This window comes from Macrobrachium rosenbergii, chromosome 23 (assembly GCF_040412425.1).
Source record: "Macrobrachium rosenbergii isolate ZJJX-2024 chromosome 23, ASM4041242v1, whole genome shotgun sequence".
NCBI lineage: Eukaryota > Metazoa > Arthropoda > Malacostraca > Decapoda > Palaemonidae > Macrobrachium > Macrobrachium rosenbergii.
In genome coordinates this window covers 10,106,315-10,131,686 of record NC_089763.1, presented here as the reverse complement: position 1 = coordinate 10,131,686, position 25,372 = coordinate 10,106,315, and the positions used below count along the sequence as shown (strand labels likewise).

The window sequence follows — 25,372 nt, the reverse complement described above, 5'->3', positions numbered from 1 at the left end:
AGTAAAATTCTGTGAATGCAAAATAAAGTTTTCAGTAAAAGGAAGGAATCCTTAAGTTAACTTCCTGCGAGCACAAAATGACCTAGGGATACTATTTTTATTACTTAGAGTATTAGATGTCTTCAAAAAATAAAATACCAAATTAAACTTACTAAAGGTTGAAGCCAAACAAAATTTCTTTACACACTGCAGCCAAACAAAATTTCTTTACACACTGCTTTGTAATAACCATTGCTGTCACTATTAAATTTGCTATTGATTAAATACTATAACAAGAAAGTATCATTATAAAGTATTGCTGAATCCTATTAAAAAATTGTCCTATTTATAATATAGTGCACATCATTTTCTCTGAAACACAGAAATGGGTAAGAATATTACAGCCAGTATTGTGCTATTGTATTTGAACTCTATATTTTGACAAACAATCCACATTTTACATTTGCTTTCGTTATTATGTGATACTGTATGGTAATAGAAATGATTATATATGCAGTACGTAATTTATTACATATGCTGGCATAGTTATCTGCTAGATATCTTTTGTCTCATTTTTCTTCTGATAGGTATCTTTTGTCTTATTTTTCCAAGTTCTTTTCCCACAAAAATTAATATTACATACTTTGCAGGTTACCTAGAGTGGATCCAAACAAAAGAAGTCATCGGCCCCCTGGTTCTTTGTGCATTGAAGTTGCTGATGGCAGTCGACCAGTTGTAAGTAATGGTGCTGGAATAACTACAAGTCCTCGGTCTCCAACGCCACCATCATCTCAAGGTTCTAAAAGCAACAGTCCTTTGCTTAATGGTCATGCAAAATCAGTGGATGGTGCGAGCGTTCCTGGCAAACCTCCTCAACTTTTAGGAGGGTTCTTTGGTAAACACGAAGGTTTTACATTGTCTCCATTAAAAGAAAAATCTCTTCCTGGTTCAAAAACTAATGGTGATGTCCCACCTCCTATTCCACCTCCTCCAGTACCAAATATTACTTCGTCTGCTCAAGCCACTCATACTAGTAGTAGCAGCAGTAACTCGAATAATGCTTTGGCCGCTAGCTGGCGTGGAAAGTTTAGTCAACCAAGTCAGACACCATCTGCAGGGTCAGGGATGAAAATCACCATTAGTGGTCCTAGTTTACAAGGATCTACGAACCCTGCAATAGCAAGCCATGTTTCAAATTCGGTAATACCTAGCAGGGCTGCTCCACAGCCCCCAAATGTGAAAACAGAACCCCCATCCTCAGCATCTAATGACATACCACCTGTGACAGTAATTACGCCTACTCGTCGTGCCCCATCTTTGGCTGCCCGGCCACTCTCTGTACCTGATGCTGCTACATTAGTTGCTCAAGCTAACCAGCAAATTGAATCACAAGATCATGAAAGCAAATCACATGAAGGAGACAAGCAATCTAAAGTTGCAAGGCTTGCTTCCTTCCTAATTAAAAAAGAGAAACAAGGGAATGAAAATGAAGATCTTGAAGCTTGTCGTTCTAATACCTTACCCAGAAAAGCTGCCAAAATCAAACGTGAAAGTTTAATGCAACTAGAGATTTCTGCACCAATGCAATTGCATGCCACAGAGTTGCCTGCAAACTTAGTTCCAGTAAGGGCAGCTCCTGATCCTCCCATGCCAAGCAATCTTAAACCAAGTCAGGTTAAAGCTTCTCAGGAGGAGGCTAGCAAACCTAGCAAAGTTTCTTGGGCTCCATCTGTACCTGATGATAAAGTAAAAACTCCAAATTCAGGTGATACAAGATCAAATATCAGAGTCATGTGGATGCCACCAGTTAGTGAAAAAGATAAGGATACCAACATGGAACTGCAGCGTATAGGGAGCATGCGAGAGACACCAGTTACCATTCGACCAAATATTCCTAAGTTTGGCTCTATGCGAGCCCCTCGGCCAAAAAGTTTACCTCCAACTAGGCCATCAGAGCCCCCCCCTAGACCTCCTTTACCTACAATCCCTGGAACACCTGATTCAGACTCTTTTTATGATGATTGTCTTAATGTTCAAGGGAGTCCAACTTTAGCACACATAGATGAAGACTTGTCTCCTGAGAACATCTATGCTACCATTGAAGAGAAAACACCAGAGAAAGAGCCTGCATTGGAAGAAGTAACCTACACAGCTCAAGATATGCCTGACAGCAAGAAGGAAAAGAAGTCCATATTTTCCTTTTTATACAACAAGCCAAAGAAGAAAACAACTAAAGAGAAAGTTATATCAGACGAAGTCCCTAGTGAACCAATTTATACTAATCTAATTGAATCTCCCCCTGAGGGAGAAGGTCTAGGTAATGTAGCAAAAAAACCTGATGAATCTCCTTTAACTAGTAATACATCTTCATCTGTCACCTCTCCAACCCCAGATTTTCATGATAGTAACAGAACAAGTTGTGGTAGCTCAGAGGATGGTGGACTACTTTCAGAAATTGTCACAGAACTTTCCACTCGTGATGCAGAGTACGTTAGTACATTATCAAAAAATAAAAAGAAAAGTAATAAAAATGTTGTTAAAGCAGGCACCGAAATATCAGATGCATCTGATTTAGCAGCTAACAAATCATCCAGCAATACAACATTGGCTAAAAGCACATCGTATCCATTTGGGTCTGAGAAGAATTCTAGTGCCTCAAAAACATCATCTTCATCAGCAACAGTTTCACCAACAAACATTCCTAGTACTTCAGACGATACGTCTCAAAATGTAACCAACAGCAATAGCAGTAAAGTAAAGTCATCATCATCTGGTTTTGTACCACGAGGAGTATTTTCTTACCTTGGCTCTGGGAAGTCTAAGGCATCTGCGACAACAGTGCCTAGCACATTTTCATCCATATCCACAAAGGCTGCAGGAATTTCTCCTCCCATTGTTACTTCATCACCAAGCACAGTATCTTCAAAAAACAACACTGTACTGTCTACATCAAAACCTACTGAAAGACCTGCAGGACAGAAGACAGTATCACCTAGTGGACCAGATGTTAGTAAGCCAGTAATTTCACAAAGCATAAGCACTGTAGGTGATAATGATCGCAATCAGAGAATTAATTCTTTAAAATCCAGTTTCCTTTCTACAAGTGCAAAAGAGACAGAGCCTAGCATTAGTGCCCCATCTAGCACTGCCACTACAACCGTAGGTGCCACGTCAGCCTTAAGTAATAATACAACAACAGCTGGTTCACTTAAATCCACCACAACAACTTCAAGTGGAATGCCTTCATCCCAGCGACCTAGTAGGCCTGTGTTTCCTCCAGATAAAGTGGTCTTTCCCCCTGATAAGGTGATTAGTTCAACAAGCTCAGAAGCAGAAGGTTCAAGCAAGAAAAACACTTCATCTAAGAAAGAGCCAGTAACTGCAGATAAAGAAGCAGATGTGACTTCGCCAACCTCTGGACAAAGTACTGCAAGGGGCAGAGGTGCCTCTCCTGTGTCAAAAGTCACTTCACCAGGTAACAAGACTGGAAGAGTTTTATCACCAACACGTGGTGGTACACCAGTGCGTGGAACTACCCCTTCTAGAAACACTGCAACAACTGGTAGTGGACGAGGTGATAAGAGTCGTAGTACAACGCCACAGCCAGGGGCAGTAAAGAAACCAATGACTATTGCAAGTAATAAAACAGATCAAAAGACTGTTAACAAAGCAGAAAAACCTGCAAATAAGATGTCTGAAAAAGTTGTCCCCAAAGTCACAGAAAAACAAGGGCCTAAAGTAACAAATCAGGCACCAGAAAAGCCAACAGTGAAAAGAGCCCCTATAAAATCTTCATCAGTTTCTGTTGGCAAGCCTACAGGAACAGCAACTTCAAATAAGCCTTCTGGTTCTGGAGTTGGTAGAGCAGGACGCATCAGCAATTCTCATGTAGCATCATTACAACAAAAATTTGAGAAAAAAGAAACTGAGGGTCAGGAAGCAAAGCCATTAACTAAGGCACCCTCCAGGAAAAGCCAAGAAGTGAAACCGGTTGTAGCACCAAAACCAAAGTAAAAGTTTATTTTGGCAGGTTTTGCAGTGATTATCTTTTGTTGTTTGAAGTGGGAAATTGGTGTTTTCTTGCTTTTCATTTAATTCTGTGTCAATATCAAAATAAGTGCTGTTATCAAAGAGAAAGTATTGAAGTGATAGAGATGTTGTTGGTGTTATATATAAATCGTTAAACAAATTTATATATACAGTATAATATAAACAATAATCCTTTTATAAAGGAATGACAGGTCTTACCGCCCATACATAGCAAGTGATGCTGTGATAAAAGTAGAACTGGAAAATTTTATTTAGAGAATTAGATTTATGTATCTTGATACTTTTTTAAATATTGGTTGATGTGTAAAACATCTTTTTTATCTGTTTATATTAGATAGAAGCCGTCATGTGTTATGCAGTTATGATACCAAGTTGGGATATTGATATTAAGAGACTATTTTATATAAACCAAAGATAATTCTTTTTATTTAACAGTATTAGCCCTTCTTAACCACAGTTGCAGTTTTTAAATGAAGACAAATTAGTGCTGATGTGACAGCACTGGTTATCCCTAGTCCATCTGTAGTTTTTTTTTTGGAGGGAACATTTATACACATTCTCACATAAGACGCATTTTAATATGTTTGATTTATGTAGAATTATGCGACAGTTGCCTTTGTTGTACTTATTCCTTTTAAGCAATTCCATATGTATCCCAGATGGTGCTTGCATTCAATTGAAGCCATAAAACTTCTGTTAATGCAGTAAATTTATGATATTTAACAATACAGTATTTTTTGCTGTATTTTTAGTTAAGTAAAAATTCTAGTGGCATTTATTTTTAGTTAGGTAATAGTACTACTGATGTCAAGAACCCTGTAAAACACTGAACTCATTATTTTATTACTTGTAACTGCATTTGAGTGAGGACATTACTTAGTTTATCATTCTGTACTCTGTAGTAGGTTGATAGTGTACCTGAAGTGCTCAGTTCTTGACAGTAAAATGGGATTTATAATTTCTGCAGTATGTAATATGCTGCAGTTGTAGTGAAGAATGTAATATTAATAGAAAAATCAGTAACTAAATACTGTACTAATTAATGATAAAATGTTTAAATTTTTTCTCTTCAGTAGGAAACCACTGCACACAGTACAAATATTTAAAGTAATTGAAACTTGCTATTTTCTGAATAGAAAGCTGTACATGTTATTGGAATCATGTAATACAAATTTTATTATAGTATGTCTGCTTTTCTGAAACAAGGTATAATTCAGTTGAGCGAACATAACTGTCCCCATGGTTAGGCAAGACTTTTTTTATGGTGTTCAGTCAGGGAAACAATACAGTACTTGAATTATTGATAATGAGAATTTCATATACAGTATTCCAATTATTATTATTATTATTGTTATTAGTGACCATTATTGTAGTAAGCCTAATGGAAGTCATGCAACTTGAGTCTTAACAAACTGAACCAAATATGCACCTGTAGTAAAATACCTACTGTTTACCAAAAGAGGAAACTGAATTTATTATATATGGTATTGGTATTATCAGGCATTTTACATGAAGGAAAACTATGATATTTTAATTTTTGTACCACTGTACTGCAATGTAGTCTGGCTATGAGACTTAAATCAGTGAATTTAATGTGAAACATAAAAGATGGAATCCATCAAAACTTGGCTTGGTATAGTTACTGGTAATAGTACATGAAAAAGAAACCTAACCCTTCAGTGAGATTACTTGCCCTTATACTTTCTGTATAGGAATATCATTCACTTTCTTGCCTGGTATTTTGTGTGTACATGTGTATTTGACATATATTACACAGTCTGTAAATGTAAAATTGTAAAAAAATAGTTCTTTGGATAATGTATGGTGCTTTTACTTGTCAAAATCCAGCCCTAGAATCACTTGTGATGATTGGATGAATTTTATGTGATTTTTAACATTGTAATTTTTACCTTTATTTTGTTTAACATACAGCAATAAAATCCATTTATTGTATTCTGCATTAGACACTGAATGCATACAGTATAGCATTTATAGTACATTCAGACAGCGAAGAAAGTAAAGTATTCGTTATCAAAGGGTTGGCTGTAGAAGGTCTAGTGACTGAAAAGGCTTAGAAAATATTACGAAAAAGAAAAGGGGCAAAATTGCTATTTAAAAAACAAGAATAAGACACACAAAAATGTTGAAAATTAAAAAGACAATTGGGAAGTGAAGCTCTCAAACAACTGTCATGAGTACAAGCTGACCAGGGTTTATGACCAGATTGTTGGTTAAGGATGTGAAGAATGCTCACCTTCACCAGCACATGCAGTTGTAAGAATTTTGTGTGCTCATTACCGACCGACAGGATGATGATAAGAAAATAAAAGCAAGGCTTATGATGGATGAGTTATTGGGGGTCATGAATTAACTTGTAATGTATATACAAGATTATTATTGAATTATGCCAATGAATGAGTTATCCTATTAATTTTTTAAGCAAGTAAACAAAGGGCATACCCATTATGTATAAAACAATTTCCTAATAAAAAGCTGACTTTTAAAGAAGAATGTTACATCTAAAAAAAGTCACCAAATCTTCAGAACTGTACAACACCAATCATACTAGTTTGTATTTAACATTAAAAACAGAACTCCTAGTAAATCAAAATTTCTTTGCTGTATATTTCAGCTAACTTTATTATTAATGACTCTGATGTCTTAAAAATGAACTTACTGCTTGTGGGTCCTAATGCTAGAAATGTCAACAGGTCTAAGGGTATAAAGTATAGAATTGAATAGACTATCCACATTATTCAAAGAAATGAAATAACCAATAAATCTTAAATTGTAACAGTATCAATGTCCCATCCATGAGGTTAATGGCTAAAGAATTAGATACCAAGACTTTAATGGGGTTCAGTTGGTTACCTAAACTAACCCCACAGGTATGATAGTTTTCCTACCTTGTATGTTCCACTGGAGTTGACCTTGTGCTTTCTTCATCTGACATGAAGTCAATATTATTGCAGAATTTGCACTTGGCTCCAGTTCTCTTAGCTATGCCTGTGGATCAGAGTAGTGCATCGGATTGATAATTACTAGGTCAAAGAAAATGTCCCATATTACAAATGTTATTACTGTCTTCAACATTTAGTCATATATAGGTAATAATAATATGTTATTAATGTTACTGAAACATAAAAGTTGCTAAACATGACGAATTATTTCCTGGCAAATAAAAGCAGTATGAACTGTATATCATATTAGAAATAACCAATGGGCAATCAGTAATGCCGATAAGTGTAACAGAAACCATGTTCACAACATGATTGCCGTTCTTATGAGCTAAATGGAAATGCATTGTATTAGTACTAAATACTTTCAACCTAACAAGCAGAAATCAGGAACTGGCAGTTTTGTCCCTAAGGAATGAGTTTCTAACATATATTCATTGTGACTTTTCAGTGGAAGTACACAGTTGCAAAATGTAACAAGACATCTAAATACAAAAAAGTGATATTAAAGCCGAAAGTTTTAAGGTGAGATCTGCTCAAGCCATTTTACCCCCATGCAAGTCATGGAGCTTGTGCTTCAAAATGATGAATCGCATTTACTAATACTGTACTGATAAAATACTGCTGTACAATGCATCACTTTCCTTGATTTCTAAGGTTTCAAGCTCACTACATTTGTCAGAAAAGCCAAGTACTTCCAAAATAGATTTATTGGACTATCTCTTGCCCTGGAAATCAGCCTGGGTCAAAAGAAACCAAATTTCTTATGCCTACTGGGGATGCTGAATCAGTACAGTATACAGTATGTATATCAGTATAAAATCAAGAATGTAAACTCTCTTAGTACTTAATTGGTAAAAAAAATAAGCCATTGCTGGAATCTATATTTCAGTTTATATTTTGGCAGAATCATTTATAGTACAAGTTTGTTTTCCCTAATACCCTCCTAGTGATCATGTATACGAAAATGAAATGCATGTACTGTAATGTAAAATTACCCTAGATGAAAGCAAGTAATTTCTGTATATGATTACTAAAGATACCAAGCATACGACAACTACTTAGTGGTCTGGTTAATAGTAATAATAATAAGTGGAATTAATTATTATACCATCCATTCCATTGGGATTCATTTGAAACAAAATAGAAAAATCCCACGTAAAAAATGTTTGTTGACAATGCATAACAAACACTGGACTGTGTACTTAGGGTATAACGTGTCTGTTTAACATATTTTGCTTGTAATGTCTTGTTAAAGATTTACCAAATTCAGGCTTGGTTTTGTGTATGTAATGCATTATGACAATTTATTATTTTGTACATCTGCAATAATGAGTCATCTGTGCTGAAACATACATTGAGGGATTGTAGTGTTTCTTAGAGGTAACTTAATTTCATTTGAGAATTGCAACAGGTATTCTTTGTATTTTTGTCTAGCAGATGAGATGCATGAACAAGTAAATTTTGCAACTGCTGGAAATAGATTAATCCAGTAATGCAAAGTTTAAGTTATTAACTGAAAATATTTTGTGGAATGAAATTCAGAGAAATTTATATAGTAATGAAAATGCTTGGGTACATACCCACAGAAGAATATTTGAAAATAACCCCTTGTCTTTATTAAAAGATACACAAAGATTCTGAAACCATTCTGTAAAGTAATGTTTCTTGTAGAATGCAATGGAATAATGTCATAAAGGGATGTTCCTTTTTTCACTAAATTCTTTTAGTAGTTGTCCTTTTGACTAAGTAACAGTTGTTGCAGACTTTTTTTGTAAAAATTTTTACTGTGCAGATTTTTTATCAGTTAATGATAATTGTTGTATAATGATTAACACTGCCCACAAATAATCATCTTTGGGGCTTGCTTATGATTTAATAATATGGTATTTGTGTAGAATAATTAAAACTTTTTTACAGATCAGAAATCTGGCACCCTAATGAGTCAGATGTTTGTGACCTAAAGTTATAGGAGCTATGTAACTGACATATTCGCTAGTGTTCAACATTATTGCTGCCAAGATTACTTTCAAAATTCCATTGGTTAAATGGGCATGGGATAAAGCTATTTTACAATGGTACATGCAAATTAATCATGAGCAAACAATTGTATAAAGGAAATGGGATTTTAGAAAAATAAGCATTACACTTTTTTTTTTGTACAAAGCACATGTCTGAAAACTATTTGGAATCATCAAAATGAATATTTAGTTGTAGTTAATTCATTTTTTTTATATTTTGATGAAAGTAAATTTACGATAGTATCGTTGAGTCATAATCAAGTATCGTTGAGTCATAATTGCATTTTATTATAACTGGATAAGTGCAGGTTTCTAATTTCATAACTAGTGTGATTGATGACAAGATGATGTTTTTCTGCTGCATTTAATACCGAAGTCATTAGGTGTAAAAAGAAAATGTAACTGTGATGCAGTTTTTTCTCTTCTCTCTCTCTCTCTCTCTCTGGTAGATACAAATCATTTTGAGCAAGACCAGCATTGTAAAGCTTAGCATTTTGATACTTTCTGTATGTCAGTATTCCAGATAATGTAAAACACTGAAAATCATTCTAGCTGTCGCACTTTAAAATGTGGTTTACTGAACAGTAGATCACTTGAAATAAATGTGAAGTGATTTGAAGTACATTTTAGGTAGTGTTCTGCCTTTGAAATTTTTTTTCATCCTTATTTGTACTTCATCATACATATCTTTGATACAGGTTCACAACACTGTTGATATTCTCTCTTAATCTCACATCTTATAACATAATAAATGTGAGTCAAATACTTATCCTTACAAATATGATGCAGGTCTAAACAATGAGAATGGGTGGGGGTGTGTGTGCACTTGTATGTTTTGTTACTTATTTTAGCATAAATCTAAGTACGGTAGCTATGGATTCATCTTGTAATATGACCCATCCCATCAAACTTTTTGTATACTATTTATTAAAGTGATTATATCATACATGTAGAAATAAAGTGCATTTTTTAATATATAGTGTCTTTCTTTCAATACAAATATCTCAAAGATATGATAATTTAATGTATAAAATTGTGGTGCATATTGAATGAACAGGTTTTCAACACTTTCAATTATTATGCATTTTAAATTTTAAATTCTGACAGTTGCAAATATTGCTGCTAAAAGTAGACATATGGAATTTGATGATCAACATTCCAAAAATGTAAATATTAAAGAGTACCGCATATCTAACAAAAATTGTAAGAAAATGCCTGTCAAAGGAAAAAACGAGCAGATGGTTTAAGATACACTTTAACTTTAACTGGAAAACTGTCATAGAGGCTAAAATTGGCAACGCAAAAGTTAGGCATTGCTACACGAGCACAAACAAGCCCATGAAAGAATGAAGAACAAATTGACAAAACTACAATATTAAATTTCTCCAAAAAGATACATCAACTATGATGCAGTATATGAGAGACCTAGTAATGAAAAAGAAATTTTTATAATAAAATTTATTTTTTAAATACTGCCTCTCTATTATGATAGCTGTATTTCCTGTGTCAGGCAGGAGGACTACTGTAGTGTGAAAAGTAAAAAATTAATAGAATCGTTTAGTTTCAACCATCTATGCACCCATCCCTTTCAGGTGGTTTGAGTGTCTATAGTTTTCCATTCAGTTTTTTTTCTGTCCACATGAGTGTGGAAGGGGGGGGCGGGTGATACATAATAGAGAGGTAAGTATATAAAAAATAAATTTTATTATAAAAATTTCTACTTTTGAAATGAATCTTACCTCTCTATTATGATAGCTGATTCCCACATTGAGCAAAGGAGGTGGGAAAAGTGCAAGGACATATTTAATAACCCCCAAGAAAACCATAAAATTCCACCAGGAATAGGATGCTACTTACCTAATGATAAGCATCCATCAGCGAGGACTGATTCATTAGGTAGCAAGACCCTTAACAATGCTGGAGGTTCCTTGCTAAGGATACCACTGCAAGTGGGACATGGCCTTGTGCCTAGGTCAGAAGAGCAATGATGGTAAAAGAATGATGGCTCTCACCCTATACAACACAGGTACCTTCATACTCCCCAAAATTTGACAATTTCTTAACTAAATAGGAAAGGTAGAGTACAGATACCCTAATTATTCAGGATGAGTTCCCCTGCCATAATGAGGGGCAAAAGAGCTCTGCACAATTCATATTGGATTTCCGCATCTTGCAGATAGTGCGAGGCAAATACGAAGCTATGTCTCAACAGCACCGCAATGACAACTTTCTCCAGAGAAAGAATGTGGTTGCTACCGCTTGCACATCATAGAATCTTACTTTAAGCTGACAGTAAAAGAGTCGGGTCTAGATTTGCATGTGCTTCTCTGACCAGAGCCTTGAACAGGAAAGACATAGCATTCTTTGACAAGGTAAGTCAGGTTTTCCAGGGCTGCAAAAAAGGTTATTGACATTTTGCCTGATTTCAACTAGTCCTTTGCAAATATACAGAGAGAGCTCTGACTGGACATAGGGAAGTTTCTTCCCCATCTGGTATCAAAGAGGGCAGACTGGGTATCACGAAAGAGAAAGGCAGAGGATGAGACTTAAAATCATTCTTGTGCCCTGAAAAGGAGTAGAAAAGAAAGGACTGCTTCTTGGGTAGTAAAGTTAAGGCTAACAAAAACAGTCTTCAGTGTCAAATCCTTAAGGGAGGATGTGCTCTAGGGCTCAAATTGGGGCATGCATAAATACTTAAGCACCACATTCAAATTCCAGCCCAGGGGTTAATTTGAAAGCTTAAGAATATCAATTAGGAAGGAGTGGATGGCCTCCTTAATATACATAGATGAAATATCTAGGCCAGTATGCCTCAATACAGCAGCTAATATGGATCGATACCCTTTAATGGCTGGTACCGAAAAATGTCTGTTGTAGCATAAGAAAAGTAAGAATTTAAAGATGTTATTCACTGAGGTACAGGTACAAGAAAGCCTTTTAGCAGAGCACCAAGCTCAGCTCTATATACTGCCCACTGTCTTTGATACAGTGCATTAGTCGATCCCTTCTAGAGTTAAGGATAGACTTTCTGCATCCCTTTGAAAAAAGCCCTTACTGGTAAGAGACGGTAGAGTCTCTCCAAGAGGTCAGCTGAAGCATGGGGAGGTTTTGGTGAAACCCCATACCTCCTGGCTGTTTGAGAAGACCTTTCCTTGGGGAAAGAAGCCTTGGTCTATCTACTAACAGAGGCAGGGGGTCTGGGAACCATTCTCTAGGTGGCGACCAAGGGGTCACGCTAAAGTCGTGCGTGAATTCGCAGCTATACGGAATTTTGCTTGTACTCTTTGTATCATAGCAAAGGGGAGAAAAGCATAGAGGCCTAGATAAGACCAGTCTAAAAGCATTGCATTGACTGCCCATGTCTGAGGATCCTCAACTGGAGAGCAGTACACTGGCAGGCGGTTGTTGGACTTGGTGGCAAAGAGGTCCATTAGAGGAGTTCCCCATAGCTTCCACAGGTCCTTGCAGATTTGTGGGTGCAAAGTCCATTCAGAAAACAGAATTTGGTCCTTCCTGCTCAGTTGGTCTGCCACAGTGTTCATTTTTCCTGGCACAAACTTGGGTAACAGAAGGATCTTCCTTTCCTCTGACCAAGTGAGAATGCAACTTGAAAGGCAGAACAAAGCTTTTGACTTTGTGCCACATTGATTGCTCAGCTATGCCAGAACTGTTGAATTGTCTAAAAAGAGTGCTACCTTTTTGCCCAGTACCAGATCCTCTAATGCTAGCAGGGCCTTCCACACTGCCAACATCTCTAACTGAATGATATGGCGTTCTCATTCCTCTGTGGACCTCACCCCAGTTAAATGGCTGTCTGCTGCAACCGCTCCTCAACTTTCTGATGATGCGTCAGAATATAACGTGAGATCAAGGCTCTTCAACTGGAGAGACACTCCTTGCAAAAGTCGAGGTCAATGGTTCCACCATCTCTTGAGAGACCTGAATTTGAACAGATTCCTGCTGAACTTACCGGGTCCAGTGCCTCTTGAGAAAAGAATTGGCCTCATTCTCAGCCTGGTACCCAGAGCCAACTTCTTTAGTGATGCTATGTGCCCTAACAGGAACAACCATTTCTAGGCTGGCAAGGTTGTGGATAGAAATTCTTCTAGAATTAAAAGAAAGTTGTCTATGCATTTCTCCTTTGGAGAAACCAAGAAATTCTTGGTGTCCAGAAGCATTCCCAGGTAACAAAGGTTCTGAGTTGGTATTAGATTGGACTTTGAAACATTTATCAGTATTCCCAATATACTTGTCAACTTTAAAAGAGTATCTCCTGCCCTCAGGCTCCCCTCTAAACTGGGCACTATAATCAGCCAACTGTCCATAAAGAGAATCATCCGAATGCCTAACATATGATCCCACTTGCCCAACTGCGATAGGACTCCTGTAAAAACTTGAGGAGCTGAGCTCAGACGAAAGTACATTGCCCAAAACTGGTACACCTTGCCCTGAAAAACAAACTGCAAATATTTCCTTGAATTTGGGTGAATTGGTGCATGGAAGTAAGCATCCATCATGTCCACTGATACCATTCAATCCAAGACTATTTCCACAGTTCCTTTTAGCCCAAGAATCTACTTCCTCTCGCAAGGTCTGGAACTTCTCACTGTGAGGGAATCTCCTGAGAAGAACTGCCTAGAGGAGGCTGGGAGGGGAAGGGGGATGCTGTATCCCTCCTACAGTACCTCCACCACCCAGGGATCTGCCTCCAGATCCTGCCACACTGAATAAAAGAGGCTCAACCTCCCTCCTACTGGTGACTGGGGGCTTTATGCATCATATTATCAGGAGCTGGATTTCTAGGATGCTTATTGTCCTGAAAGCCTGAAAGGGCTGGCTTAAGGGGCCAAATAACTTGCCCATTTGCTTGGGGAGAACCTTGAAACTTACATTAACTGCTGGCGGCTGCTGCCTCGATTGAGTATGCCTAAATGTTTGAGAGCAATGCAACAAAGATCTGGTTTCCATTTCTCAACCTCTTGCATTATTGTACCTCATGCTGAGGCATCCAGTAAAAAATGTAAGGGGTGATGTGCGATAGCATCAGCCTTCTTTGTCGAAAAGACAGAGGCCACAAAGAACACAATTGTTCCCTAGGCTTGACAACTGCCTTAGTAAAGGTGTGCACTGACTCCCCAAGGTAGTCTGAAACTGTTCTATCTAAGCAGCCAAAAAATTGCAGAAGAGCAGAAACAATCTCACTTGCTATTTGTCTGTAGCTGCTATAGCCATTTCCGATAAAGGGTAACTGCCTAGTATCATAGGACACTGCTCCCCCTCTTTCTCATAAAGAGGGGAAAAAAAGGGGAGGGAGAACTTATAGAAGAAACTTTCTGAAGGAGTAATTTAGCCACCAAGTCAAAACTTTTCAGTGTCAACTTAGCCCGTTTTGGAGGCGGAAGGGGATGTGCCTTAGGTTCCAGCCTAGCAAGCCTAAGGGACCTCTAATCCTGAACTACTTGTTCCTCAAAGAAATCAGGAAATTTGCTAGCACAAAAGTTAATGTCTCAGAACAGCAACAGAGTCAAATTCGCAAGCCGCAGGCTCATGGAGGGAAATCCTTGGGAAGCAGAGGCGGCAGCAGCAGAACCCCCTGCTTCCTGAGACGAAAGGAGTTTCAAGTCCTCTAAAAAGGAATTAGATGGAAGCAAAAAACCTGTTTCATACCAGAGGAATGGTTGGCTCAACTTTGTGCCATGGTGCCTGGCACCAAAGAACATCTACATGGGAAACAAGGCCTTCTTGACTATTCACACCATCCAGTACTGACATCAAGATAGCAGGAGGCAAAACTGAAAATCCTGAAGGAGCCAACCTTAAAAAACTCAGCTGAGGGAAGATGCTCCAGTCTGCTATGCTACTGAGACTAGCAATCAAAGAAGGATCTGCTTGACTAACAGATGAATATGCCGAACCTTGGCACTGAAAAGGTGACCAAGAACCCCTAAAAGAGACTCAAGAATGCCTAAAAGAGGCTCAGGAATATAGGTACATCCCTATTTACGAAGGTTCATCTTACGATAAATCGAGTTTGTGATGGGGTTAGCAGTTCTGATGGTATCAAAATTATAATGCGATACCAGTACGACAATACTGTATTTTGAAAATATTTCTAAATTTCACATGTGACAGGAGTAGGCAGCAGCGTACAGTTAGGCAGTGTATGATATATTGGCCCGAGAGGCTGGGATGAGTGTCTCTCAACCTAAAACAACCTCACTCATGCTTGCTGTCTACTAAGTTAAATCAGGTCAGTGTTCGTGTGTGATTTTTGTGCATTTGTCCACATGTATAAACATTAAAATTAGTGCATATCAGATGTTTGCCAAACGCCCAAGTGAGTCTTCTGCTGGTAGTGCTATGAAGAAGATGCATTCCATCACTTTAAAGCAGAAAATGAAAATTATAAACCAGCATGCTGGAGGAAAGGCAATTATGGCGATTGCTCGTGGTGAGCATCTATTGCAGTCAACAGTATCCACCATCATTAAGGACAAGAAATGGATAATGGATGCTATAAAGTTCATCCCACAATTATAACAAAGAAGAGGACAGGGCCTTTGGAAGAAATGGAGCAATGACTGGTCACATGGATGGAGGACCAGATACAGAAGCATATGCCACTCAGCCTCTTGACCATTCAAACAAAGGCGCGCTTGCTCTTTGAGGAATAAAGAAAAAATATGATGATACCCACAACAAAGATTTTGCAGCAAGTTTTACATGGTTTCATTGTTTCAAAAACCGCCATAATTTTCGTGGTGTGAAAATTAGTGGTGACGCAGCAAGCGCTGATGCTAAGGGAGCTGATAAATTTAAGGATGCTTTGCACAAGATCATTGCTGATGAACGGTACATACCAAAGCAAATCTTTAATGTCAACGAAACAGGACTGTATTGGAAGCGGATGCCTCAGCGGCCCTACTTCCATAAAGATGCAACAACAATGCCTGGATTTAAGGCATACAAAGATCAACTGACTCTTCTGCTTGGGGGAAATGTGGCTGGGTAAAAACCCAAGCCATTCACGGTTTATCACTCAGCAAATCCGAGGGCAATAGCAAAAATCAGCAAACATATGCTTCCTATGTATTACCAGCATAATAAGAAAGCATGGATGGCTGCACTGCTGTTTGAAGACTGGTTTATGCATTGCTTTATTCCTTAAGTGAAAGATTATTGTAGGGAAAACAACATCTCCTTCAAAACTCTGCTGTTTCTTAACAATGCTCTCAGCCACCCTCAGCACATCGGAGATATTAGTGAGAACGTAAAAGTTGTGTTTCTGCCACCAAATGCAACTTCTATCATACAACCCATGAAGAGGGCACTGTGGCTACGTTCAAGACCCATTGTCTTCGGAACACATTTGCTCAGGCAGTTCAGGCTACATATAGTGACGAGAAAGAGCTTAGAACATTCTGGAAGGAATTCAATGTTCTGAATGCCATTATGAACATCAGAAGGGCGTGGAAGGGGGTAAAGGAGTGTATGAATGGGATTTGGAAAAATGTGCTAAAAGTGTATGTGAACTCATTTATAGGTTTTGATAAGGATGGAGTAGTTGTGCAAATTAATAAAAAGATCTTGTAAGAGGAAGATATCCAAGAACTCACAGATGTACAAGATGTAGAGCTGACGGCAGAAGATTTAATTGAACTTGCAGAAGAGAGAAAAAGAGCAGAAGAGGAAGAAGAAATTGAAGAAGAGCCAGAATAAAAGTTTACGACAAAAAAACTGGCATAAGCATTCACTTTAACTGATGATGCAGTGAATCTTTTTAGTCAAATGGATGTGAACATGGAACAATTTGCTAAAGTTGAGAGAGGACTTGAAGACTCGATTGCATGCTACTGACTCATTTATGAAGAACGAAAAAATGGACTGTGCAATCTACAATGGATTACTTTTTTAATAAAACGACTCTAGTGCCACTGCCTTTCCTCACGCCTTCTGCCACATGTGAGCCTTGACCCTCTACATCTCGTGACAGCTCTTTCCTCGAAATCCTATCCCATGTAACACCTGAACCAACACCCAAAGAAATATTAGCTGAAGAGGAGCAAGTTGATGATCCTGCTGCTTTGCCATCCTCCTCCTCTTCCCATTTTTAGTTAGTATACATAGATGTCAATGGCCTGACACTGTTCAAGTACGTCAATGATGGACTGAATCTTGGAGAGTACCCCTACAGGTATCCCTGTTGTAAAGGCGTCATTACTTCATATTTTTATAAATCTCTCCATACGTATTATTGTCCGGCCTTTCATCCGATGTATGTAACCAAATTTGTTTGTTTATTGTAACATGAATTATTCTCATTTATATGTCATGAATTATTCTCATTTATATGTCATCTAACAAACACAAATTCTTGCCCAAATGCATGACACAGGATCCGCAGGGCGATGACCACCTTTCCGTCCACATTTCTCGATGTATACCTGCTTCCGAAAAATACATCAGTCATACCCAGACCTGTCGTCTTGAATCTCACAACTGGTGACCTGAGGAGTGACAGGTAAACATGCGGTTTTGGCCCAGCCATTAATGGACTAAATACGGCCGCATTTACCTTCAGAGAGCCTTTAACAGACTCAAAACGGCGACACAGTCTAGGCCTCTGAAAGCTCCTTCCTCAGAGGAAACCCATGCCATTAACAGACTTATAACGGCGTCCCCGCAAGGGCAGGTTTTGGTATTTCAAATGGTTTTGGCCCTCGCCATTCACGACTCACGTCGACCACTCGAATTCTAACACCATTAGCGGACTAAATACGGCGCATACTCACGTTTTGGTGTGTGACAGTAAAGATGGCAGTCTGAATTACAATGCAAATCTAGAAACATGGAAATCGTCTGCACTCCCCTTTCGCCCACAAAGCCAGATGCAGTGAAGGTCCCCCCATTTTCGCGCCAGAACACAGTATCTTTGTTTCTGTGCGCTGATGCTCACTTCCGCATGGCGCACATCACAGATCAGAAGACCAGGGCAGATGTTACCATGACAACGCTACCTGAAGAGGTCTTCAACAGAATCTCCCCATGGCTTGACTCACAGCCAGACAAGGTCACATACTCGGCCTTGTGAGACAAGCTGATACAAACATATTCCATGCCCGTCCCCGAAACAGCACAGCGCACACTAGACCTGTTGACCCAACCTCTAGGGGAAGCATCACCCAGGGACGCCTGGGACGAACTGCGAGGTCTGGTAACACTACCGGGCGTCAAGGCAGATGGGCACAGGAAGGAAATCAGCCTGACAAAAGCAATATTCCTGTGGCGCCTTCTGCAGGAGGTAAGGGGGCAAATTAAAGACGCAGACGCCCTTACCATGGACGAGCTGGTTGACATCGCACAGAAAATCCACGAGCCACTAAAGCCTCCAAACATGCCGCCGCCCTCGCAGACTGTAGCCTGACAACAGAGGACGACGACCCAGAAAACATAAATGCGATCTACAGGAGGAAGGCACCGCCGAGGGAGCAGAGGATGTGGACCTACCTGGTGTGGTGCTACTTCCACAGGAGATTCGGCCCCAGCGCGAAGAACTGCAGATCCCCCTGTTCCTTCACAAAAAACGAGAAGGGCGGCCACAAGTAAAAGCAGTGGCTGCGAAAGACAATGTCTCCCGACCCGCAGGAATCTTCATCAGGGACGAAATATCAAAATGGCGCCTGCTGGTTGACACGGGGGCTATGCAGTCGGTGTTCCCGCCATTGGAGAAGGACTATACCCGGACAGCTGACTCCACGCCCTCCCTGTTAGCTGCAAACGAAACTGCCATCCGCTGCTATAGAACCACGACCCACACGATCTCCATCTTGGGCCGCAGGTACCACTGGCCTTTCGTCATCGCGGAGGTCAAGTTCCCCCTCCTGGGCACAGATTTCCTGGGACACCACAGACTTCTGGTCGACGTCGGCAGGCAACGCCTCCTTGACACCAGAACCTGCCTCTCCCAACCACTCTCCACCGGACCGGGGATGCCCACCGTCTGCTTCACAGCCTCCAACAATTACGCCACCCTCCTCCAGGAGTTCCCAGAAATTTTTAAACTAGAGTGCCACCAGTTGCTGGGGGCTGGGGCTAAGCATGGCATCTTCCACCACATAACTACAATGGGCCCCCCAACTCATGTCAAGTTCCGTCGCCTGCCCCCCCAAAAACTACAAGACGCCAAACAGGGTTTTGTCGAGATGGAACAAATGGGCGTCTGTACCAAAGCATCGAGCCTGTGGGCGTCTCCCCTACATATGGTAAAGAAGTCAGATGGCTCCTGGAGGCCCTGCGGAGACTACCGTCATCTGAATTTAGCTACCACACCAGACCACTACCTCCTGCCGAACATGCAAGACCTGACGAGCACCCTTCACAGGGCCAAGGTCTTCACTAAGATGGACTTGCTTAAATCATACTTTCAGGTTCCTGCGCATCCTGACAATGTTCCAAAGACAGCCATCATCACGCCATTCGAGACGTACACCTTCTCCTACTCCACCTTTGGCCTCAGGAACACAGGGGTCACATTCCAACGCCTGATGGACAACATCCTGGGCGACCTGCCCTTCTGTGTCTGTTATGTAGACGACATCCTTATCTTCTCCAGGTCCCCAGAGGAACACTTTCGCCACATCCGCGCCATTCTGAAATGCCTGCAGGAGAATGGATTAGTTGTCAGGTTCGACAAATGCACATTCGGGGCGGAAAAAATAGATTTCCTCGGATACGAGATCTCCCCAGCAGGAGTAAGCCCCATGGCCTCAAAAGTGAAGGCAATAGAAAAGTTCCCGACGCTGCAGACAATCAAGGCCCTTCAAGAGTTCCTCGGCATGGTGAACTACTATCGCCGTTTCATCCCAGGCATCGCCCACATCATGTATCCCCTGACAGTAGTCCTGAAGGGCAAGCCAAAAACGCTGACGTGGGACACTCTGCAGCAACAGGCGTTCGAAGAGACGAAGACAGCCCTCGCGAGTGCCACCACCTTGACGCATCATAACCCCACCGCTGCCCTAAGACTCGCCACCAACGCCAGCAACATCGCCTGCGGGGCAGTGCTCAAGCTATTAGTTGATGGCACCCCCTGAGCTCTAGCCTTCTTTAGTCACAAGTTGTCGCCGGCAGAGACCCGCTTCAGAGCCTTCGACAGAGAGCTGCTCGCATTCTACCAGGCTGTGCAGCACTTCAAATACCTGCTTGACGGAACTCAATTCACAATCTTCACGGACCACAAACCCCTGGTGCACGCATTTGAGAAGGAGGGCGATGTGTGGTCAGCAAGGCAGCACCGACACTTGGCTGCCATCTCCGAGTTTGGTTGCACCATCACCTATGTCCCCGGCAGGAAGAATCCAGTAGCTGCCGCCCTATCACAGGTGGAAATCAATTCCCTCCACCTCGGCGTAGACTACGAGGATCTGGCAAGGGAGCAAGCACCAGACCCAGAGACGGCAGCCTACAGGATGGCACTGACGGCACTCAAGTGGGAGGATGTGCCCTTGGGAGGTTTGGGCACAAAGCTTTCTCAAGCGCCACCCCCGGCCCCTGGTCCCCGCCTCGAGGAGGAAGAAGCATCTCTCCCATCCATCAGGGTGTACAATGGCGCACCTGATGACAGAAAAGCTTGTTTGGCACGGCATCAGGAAGGGCACCTGCCAGTGGGCGAGGAGCTGTATCCCGTGCCAAACCAGCAAGATCACAAGGCACACAGAATCAGGCACTGGTGATTTCCCCCAACCTCGTCGGCGTTTCGGCCACATGCACATACACGTCGTTGGGCCTCTACCACAGTCTGGGGGCTCCAGGTACCTCCTGACAGTCATAGATTGCTCCACTCGCTGGCCAGAGGCGACACCTACGGAGGAGGCATCAACAGCATCCTGCGCTGAAGCCCTCCTCTCCAGTTGGATCAGCCGCTTCAGGGTGCCAGACAGCATTACTACGGGCAGGGGCTCAGCATTCCTGTCAGAACTCTGGGTCTCCCTGGCACACCTGATGGGTATGACACTTCACAGCACGACAGTCTACAACCCCGCAGCAGACGGCATGGTAGAGAGGGACACACTGCTTACTGAAGGCAGCTCTAATGGCACATTGCACCGACGAAAACTGAAAGGCCCAGCTCCCCTGGGTCTTGCTGGGTCTCCGCACCACACCGAGGGCAGATGGCGACGTGTCCCCCGCAGAAAAACTCTATGGAGAAACACTAGCTGTTCCAGGAGAATTCTTCCTGCCGTCAGCCGACGGCACAGACACACCCCTCCCAAGGTTGAGGGAACTAGCACAGAAGTTCGCGCCTTGCCATAAGACCTTCATGGACAGAACCAATACCTACAGCCTGGCCGGCCTGTATTCCTGCACTAAGGTCTTCGTCAGGATAGACGCCCGATGCCCGCCCTCGACCAGGCCCTACAGGGGGCCTTACTGAGTCATCGACAGGACCCCCAAGGTTATCTCATCGACATCCACAGCTGGGAGGATTGGGTTTCCATTGACAGGCTGAAACCAGCATTCCTGTTAGACAGCGATATCCGAGACGTCCTAGGGTCCCCCCTCAAAATGCGCCCGCAGACATACCTGCCACCCCCGCAAGGAGGGGCCTTGGGTGCCCCAGAAGCCACGCTGTTGAAGATCTGGCAGTCGACGTTGTCCCCCACCCACAGTTCTCGAAGAGAACGGGTCGCCTCCTGCTCCCCCAGCGCCTCCATGATTAATTTTCATGTCATCCAATAATTATCTCTGTAATCATTGTCTTGGGGGAGGGAGTACTAGCAAAGGCATCAAGTGCCTCTTCAATTCTGCATTAATCACGTCATGTATATTACCCATTATTATTTCATATTTTTATATATCTCTCCATACTTATTATTGTCTGGCCTTTCCACCAATGTATATAACCACCTTTGTGCGTGCATTGTAACAAGAATTATTCTCATTTATATGTCATCTAACAAACACAAATTCTTGCCCAAATGCGTGACACAGGATCTGCAGGTCGGTGACCACCTTTCTGTCCACATTCCTCGATGTATACCTGCTTCTGAGAAAATAAATCAGTCATACCCAGACCTGTCTTCTTGAACCTCACACTGTACAGTACAAATCTGATTCTTGTTTGTGTTATTCAATTTCTCTGTACTGAATTATCGTAAGTCAATCTGCGCTGAACCTCCAGAATTAGCTGATATTAACCCTTAAACGCCTATTGGACGTATCATACGTCGACTAAACTTGTCTGTTGGGTGCCGAGTGGACGTACCGTACGTCGACTACAAAAAATTTCAACCTTCGGTCAACTTTGACTCGACCGAGATGGTCGAAAAACTCAATTATAAGCTAAAACTCTTACATTCTAGTAATATTCAATCATGTACCTTCATTTTGCAACAAATTGGAAGTCTCTAGCACAATATTTCGATTTATGGTGAATTTTTGAAAAAACTTTTTCTTACGCACGGGCGGTAACTCAGCCGAAAATTTCATAAATTCTTTCGTCATTTTGTCGTAATTTTTGCACTGTTCTATATTAGCCGTTACATAAAGTTTTATATATGAAAATGTGCGCAATTTCATGTAAAATACAGCAAAATACAACCCATGGTTGTAGCTTTTATCAGTTTGGAAATATTTTCATATAAACCACGATAACTGCCAAAATTTCAACCTTCGGTCAACTTTGACTCGACCGAAATGGTCAAAAAACGCAATTTTAAGCTAATACTCTTACGATCTAGTAATATTCAATCATTTACCTTCATTTTGCAACCAATTGGAAGTCTCTAGCACAATATTTCGATTTATGGTGAATTTTTGAAAAAAACTTTTTCCTTACGTTCGCGCCAGAAATTCTTTTGTCACGTTGTCGTAATGTTTGCACTGTTTTATATTAGTCGTTACATAAAGTTTTATATATGGAAATGTGCGCAATTTCATTTAGAAAATAACAGCTTTTATCAGTTTTGAAAAAATAACTCACGGCCAAAATTTCAAGCTTTTACTTTAACTCTGAAATGGTTTTGCTAAAACTCTTACATTTTAATATTCAATCAAATCACAAAAACTGTCTCCACAATATTTCGATTTATGGTGAATTTCTGCTTACGTCTGCGCGCGGTAACTCGGCCGAACATCTTAATTCTTTCGTCATGTTGTCGTAATGTTTGCATCGTTTTACATTAGTTATAAACTTTTATATATGAAAATGTGCGCAATTTCATGTAGAATACAACAGAAAATAGCTCATGGTTTAGCTTTTCTCAGTTTTGAAATATTTTCAATCACGATAACTGCCAAAATTTCAACCTTCATTTTGACCGAAATGGTCAAACGCAATTGTAAGCTAAAACTCTCTATTCTAGTAATATTCAATCGTTTACCTTCATTTTGAAATAAATTTTCTAGCACAATATTTCGAAAATTTTAAAAAACATTTTCCTTACGTCTGCGCGGTAACTCGGCCGAACATCTCAGAAATTCTTTCGTCTCGTTGTCGTAATATTTGTACAGCTTTATATTAGTCGTTACATAAAGTTTTATATATGAAAATGTGCGCAATTTCATGTACAATACAACAGAAAATAACTCATGGTTGTAGCTTTTATCAATTTTGAAATATTTCCATATAAATCACGATAAATAGAAAAAATTCGACTTTCGGTCAACTTTAACTCGACCGAAATGGTCGAAAACTGCAATTGTAAGCTAAATCACTTACAGTCTAGTAATATTCAATCAATTAGCTTCATTTTTCAACAAACGGGAAGTCTCTAGCATAATATTTCGATTTATGGTGAATTTTTGAAAAAAACATTTTTTTACGTCCGCGCGTTACGAATTCATGCATCATTTTGTGATAATATTTTCTCTGTGTTGCTTTGATCGTTTTAAAATTTGTTATATGCCAAAATCATCGCAATTTAGTGTACAATACAAATAAAAAAATTAACTCATTAGCTTTAACCGTTTTGCTTACAGCGCGATTTGTATACAATTATATGTTTTTTTTTTTTGCTGTCATATATTCCAATATTTATATATGATAATGATATTTTTTTCATTTCTGATGGTTGCATACTAAACTTCAGGCAATGACAAAAAATGAGCCAAAATGAACTCTTAATCTTAAAAACTAAGCGTGCTGTGATTTTTGAAAAAACTTTTTTCCGCTTCGGCGCTAACTCACCGAACGCCGCCGGCATACGGGAGACGTTTTTGTAAATAGGGCTTCGGCGTTAAAGGGTTAATAGATAATTATACCATATATATATGTATAGAGTATAGTACAGTACTGCATAGTGTAGACTAGGCTACCATGTATGTACTGTATAGACTGTACCCTGTACAGTACTGAATTATCCTAAGTCAATCTGCACTGAACCTCCAGAATTAGCTGATATTAATAGGTAATTATACCATATATGTATAGAGTATAGTACTGTATAGTGTACACTTTGCTACTGTATATGTATAGATTGTACTCTGTACTGTACATACAGTACCCTAGTGCAGGCTAGGCTAATTTCAAGACAGAAATTCACGGCGGCTTTTTTTAGCCTAGCGGGAGTTTGTGCCTGAATAGTGGGACACTTTGTGGTGTTGACGAGTGACAACACTATGGTATTAATTTCAAGAAACGATGGGGTTTTTGTAACCTAACCCCATTGTAAATGGAACAATACCTGTACTTTGAATCCTGCCTCGGAGATTGGCAACCAGCCCAAGGCATCTGCGATATGGAACGCTGTTGAAGAAAACACCTAGAATGCTCAGGAGTGGCCCAAGTCAACAAAGAAGGGGAGCGAAACTGGAAGCGCAACATCTGAGAAGGGCAGAAACTACAATAGAAGCTCGTACTTCCCTTAGAAACAGGAGAAGCTAGCACTGTCTTACGATGCAGGCATCAAAAGTTGATGAGAATGCCTAAGAAGGGAAGGAGAATGTGGAGAACAAATGCATTCACACACCCGACCGCAGCTACACCAACAAAAACCCCTCCAGTCGGACAAAAAAAATGTGTGAAGACGAACTGGCATAGCCAGGCCGCCTGGGAGGCCAAGAAGAAGAATGCAATAGCCTGGTGCCAGGCAAAGTCTAACGGTAGAGGAGCTTTTGGTGTCAGGTGAGCACCTGCTGTCAAGTGCATGTCCAATGGCGGGCAAGCGCCAACTGGCAAGAGAGCTTCCAATGTAAGGTGAGAGCCTGCTGTTAGGCAAACGCCTGCTTCCATGTGAGCGCCTGCTGTCACGTGAGCGTACGATGTCAGGTGAACACCTCTGAGAGAATACTGAATCATCTTGCAAAGGAAGACTACAGGAAGACCCTGGATAGGGTTCGCTAGGAGTATGCGGCTTCCAGCAAGGC

General features: G+C 40.6%; 1 protein-coding gene and 1 long non-coding RNA gene across 2 annotated transcripts in view; one reads left to right on the top strand and one right to left on the bottom strand.

The window, feature by feature from the left end:
• LOC136851255 (uncharacterized) overlaps window positions 1-9,982 on the top strand; it is a 332,977-nt gene extending 322,995 nt beyond the window's left edge. Inside the window, exon 17 of the mRNA XM_067125216.1 lies at window positions 630-9,982. Within this exon, the coding sequence (XP_066981317.1) occupies window positions 630-3,993 (3,364 nt within the window). The 3' untranslated portion in view covers window positions 3,994-9,982. The remainder of the gene's footprint in view (window positions 1-629) is intronic.
• The window catches only part of LOC136851256 (uncharacterized), an 89,262-nt gene that overhangs the window by 429 nt on the left and 63,461 nt on the right, over window positions 1-25,372 (bottom strand). The window contains exon 2 of the long non-coding RNA XR_010856829.1: window positions 6,936-7,035. This is a non-coding gene — a long non-coding RNA (uncharacterized lncRNA). The remainder of the gene's footprint in view (window positions 1-6,935; window positions 7,036-25,372) is intronic.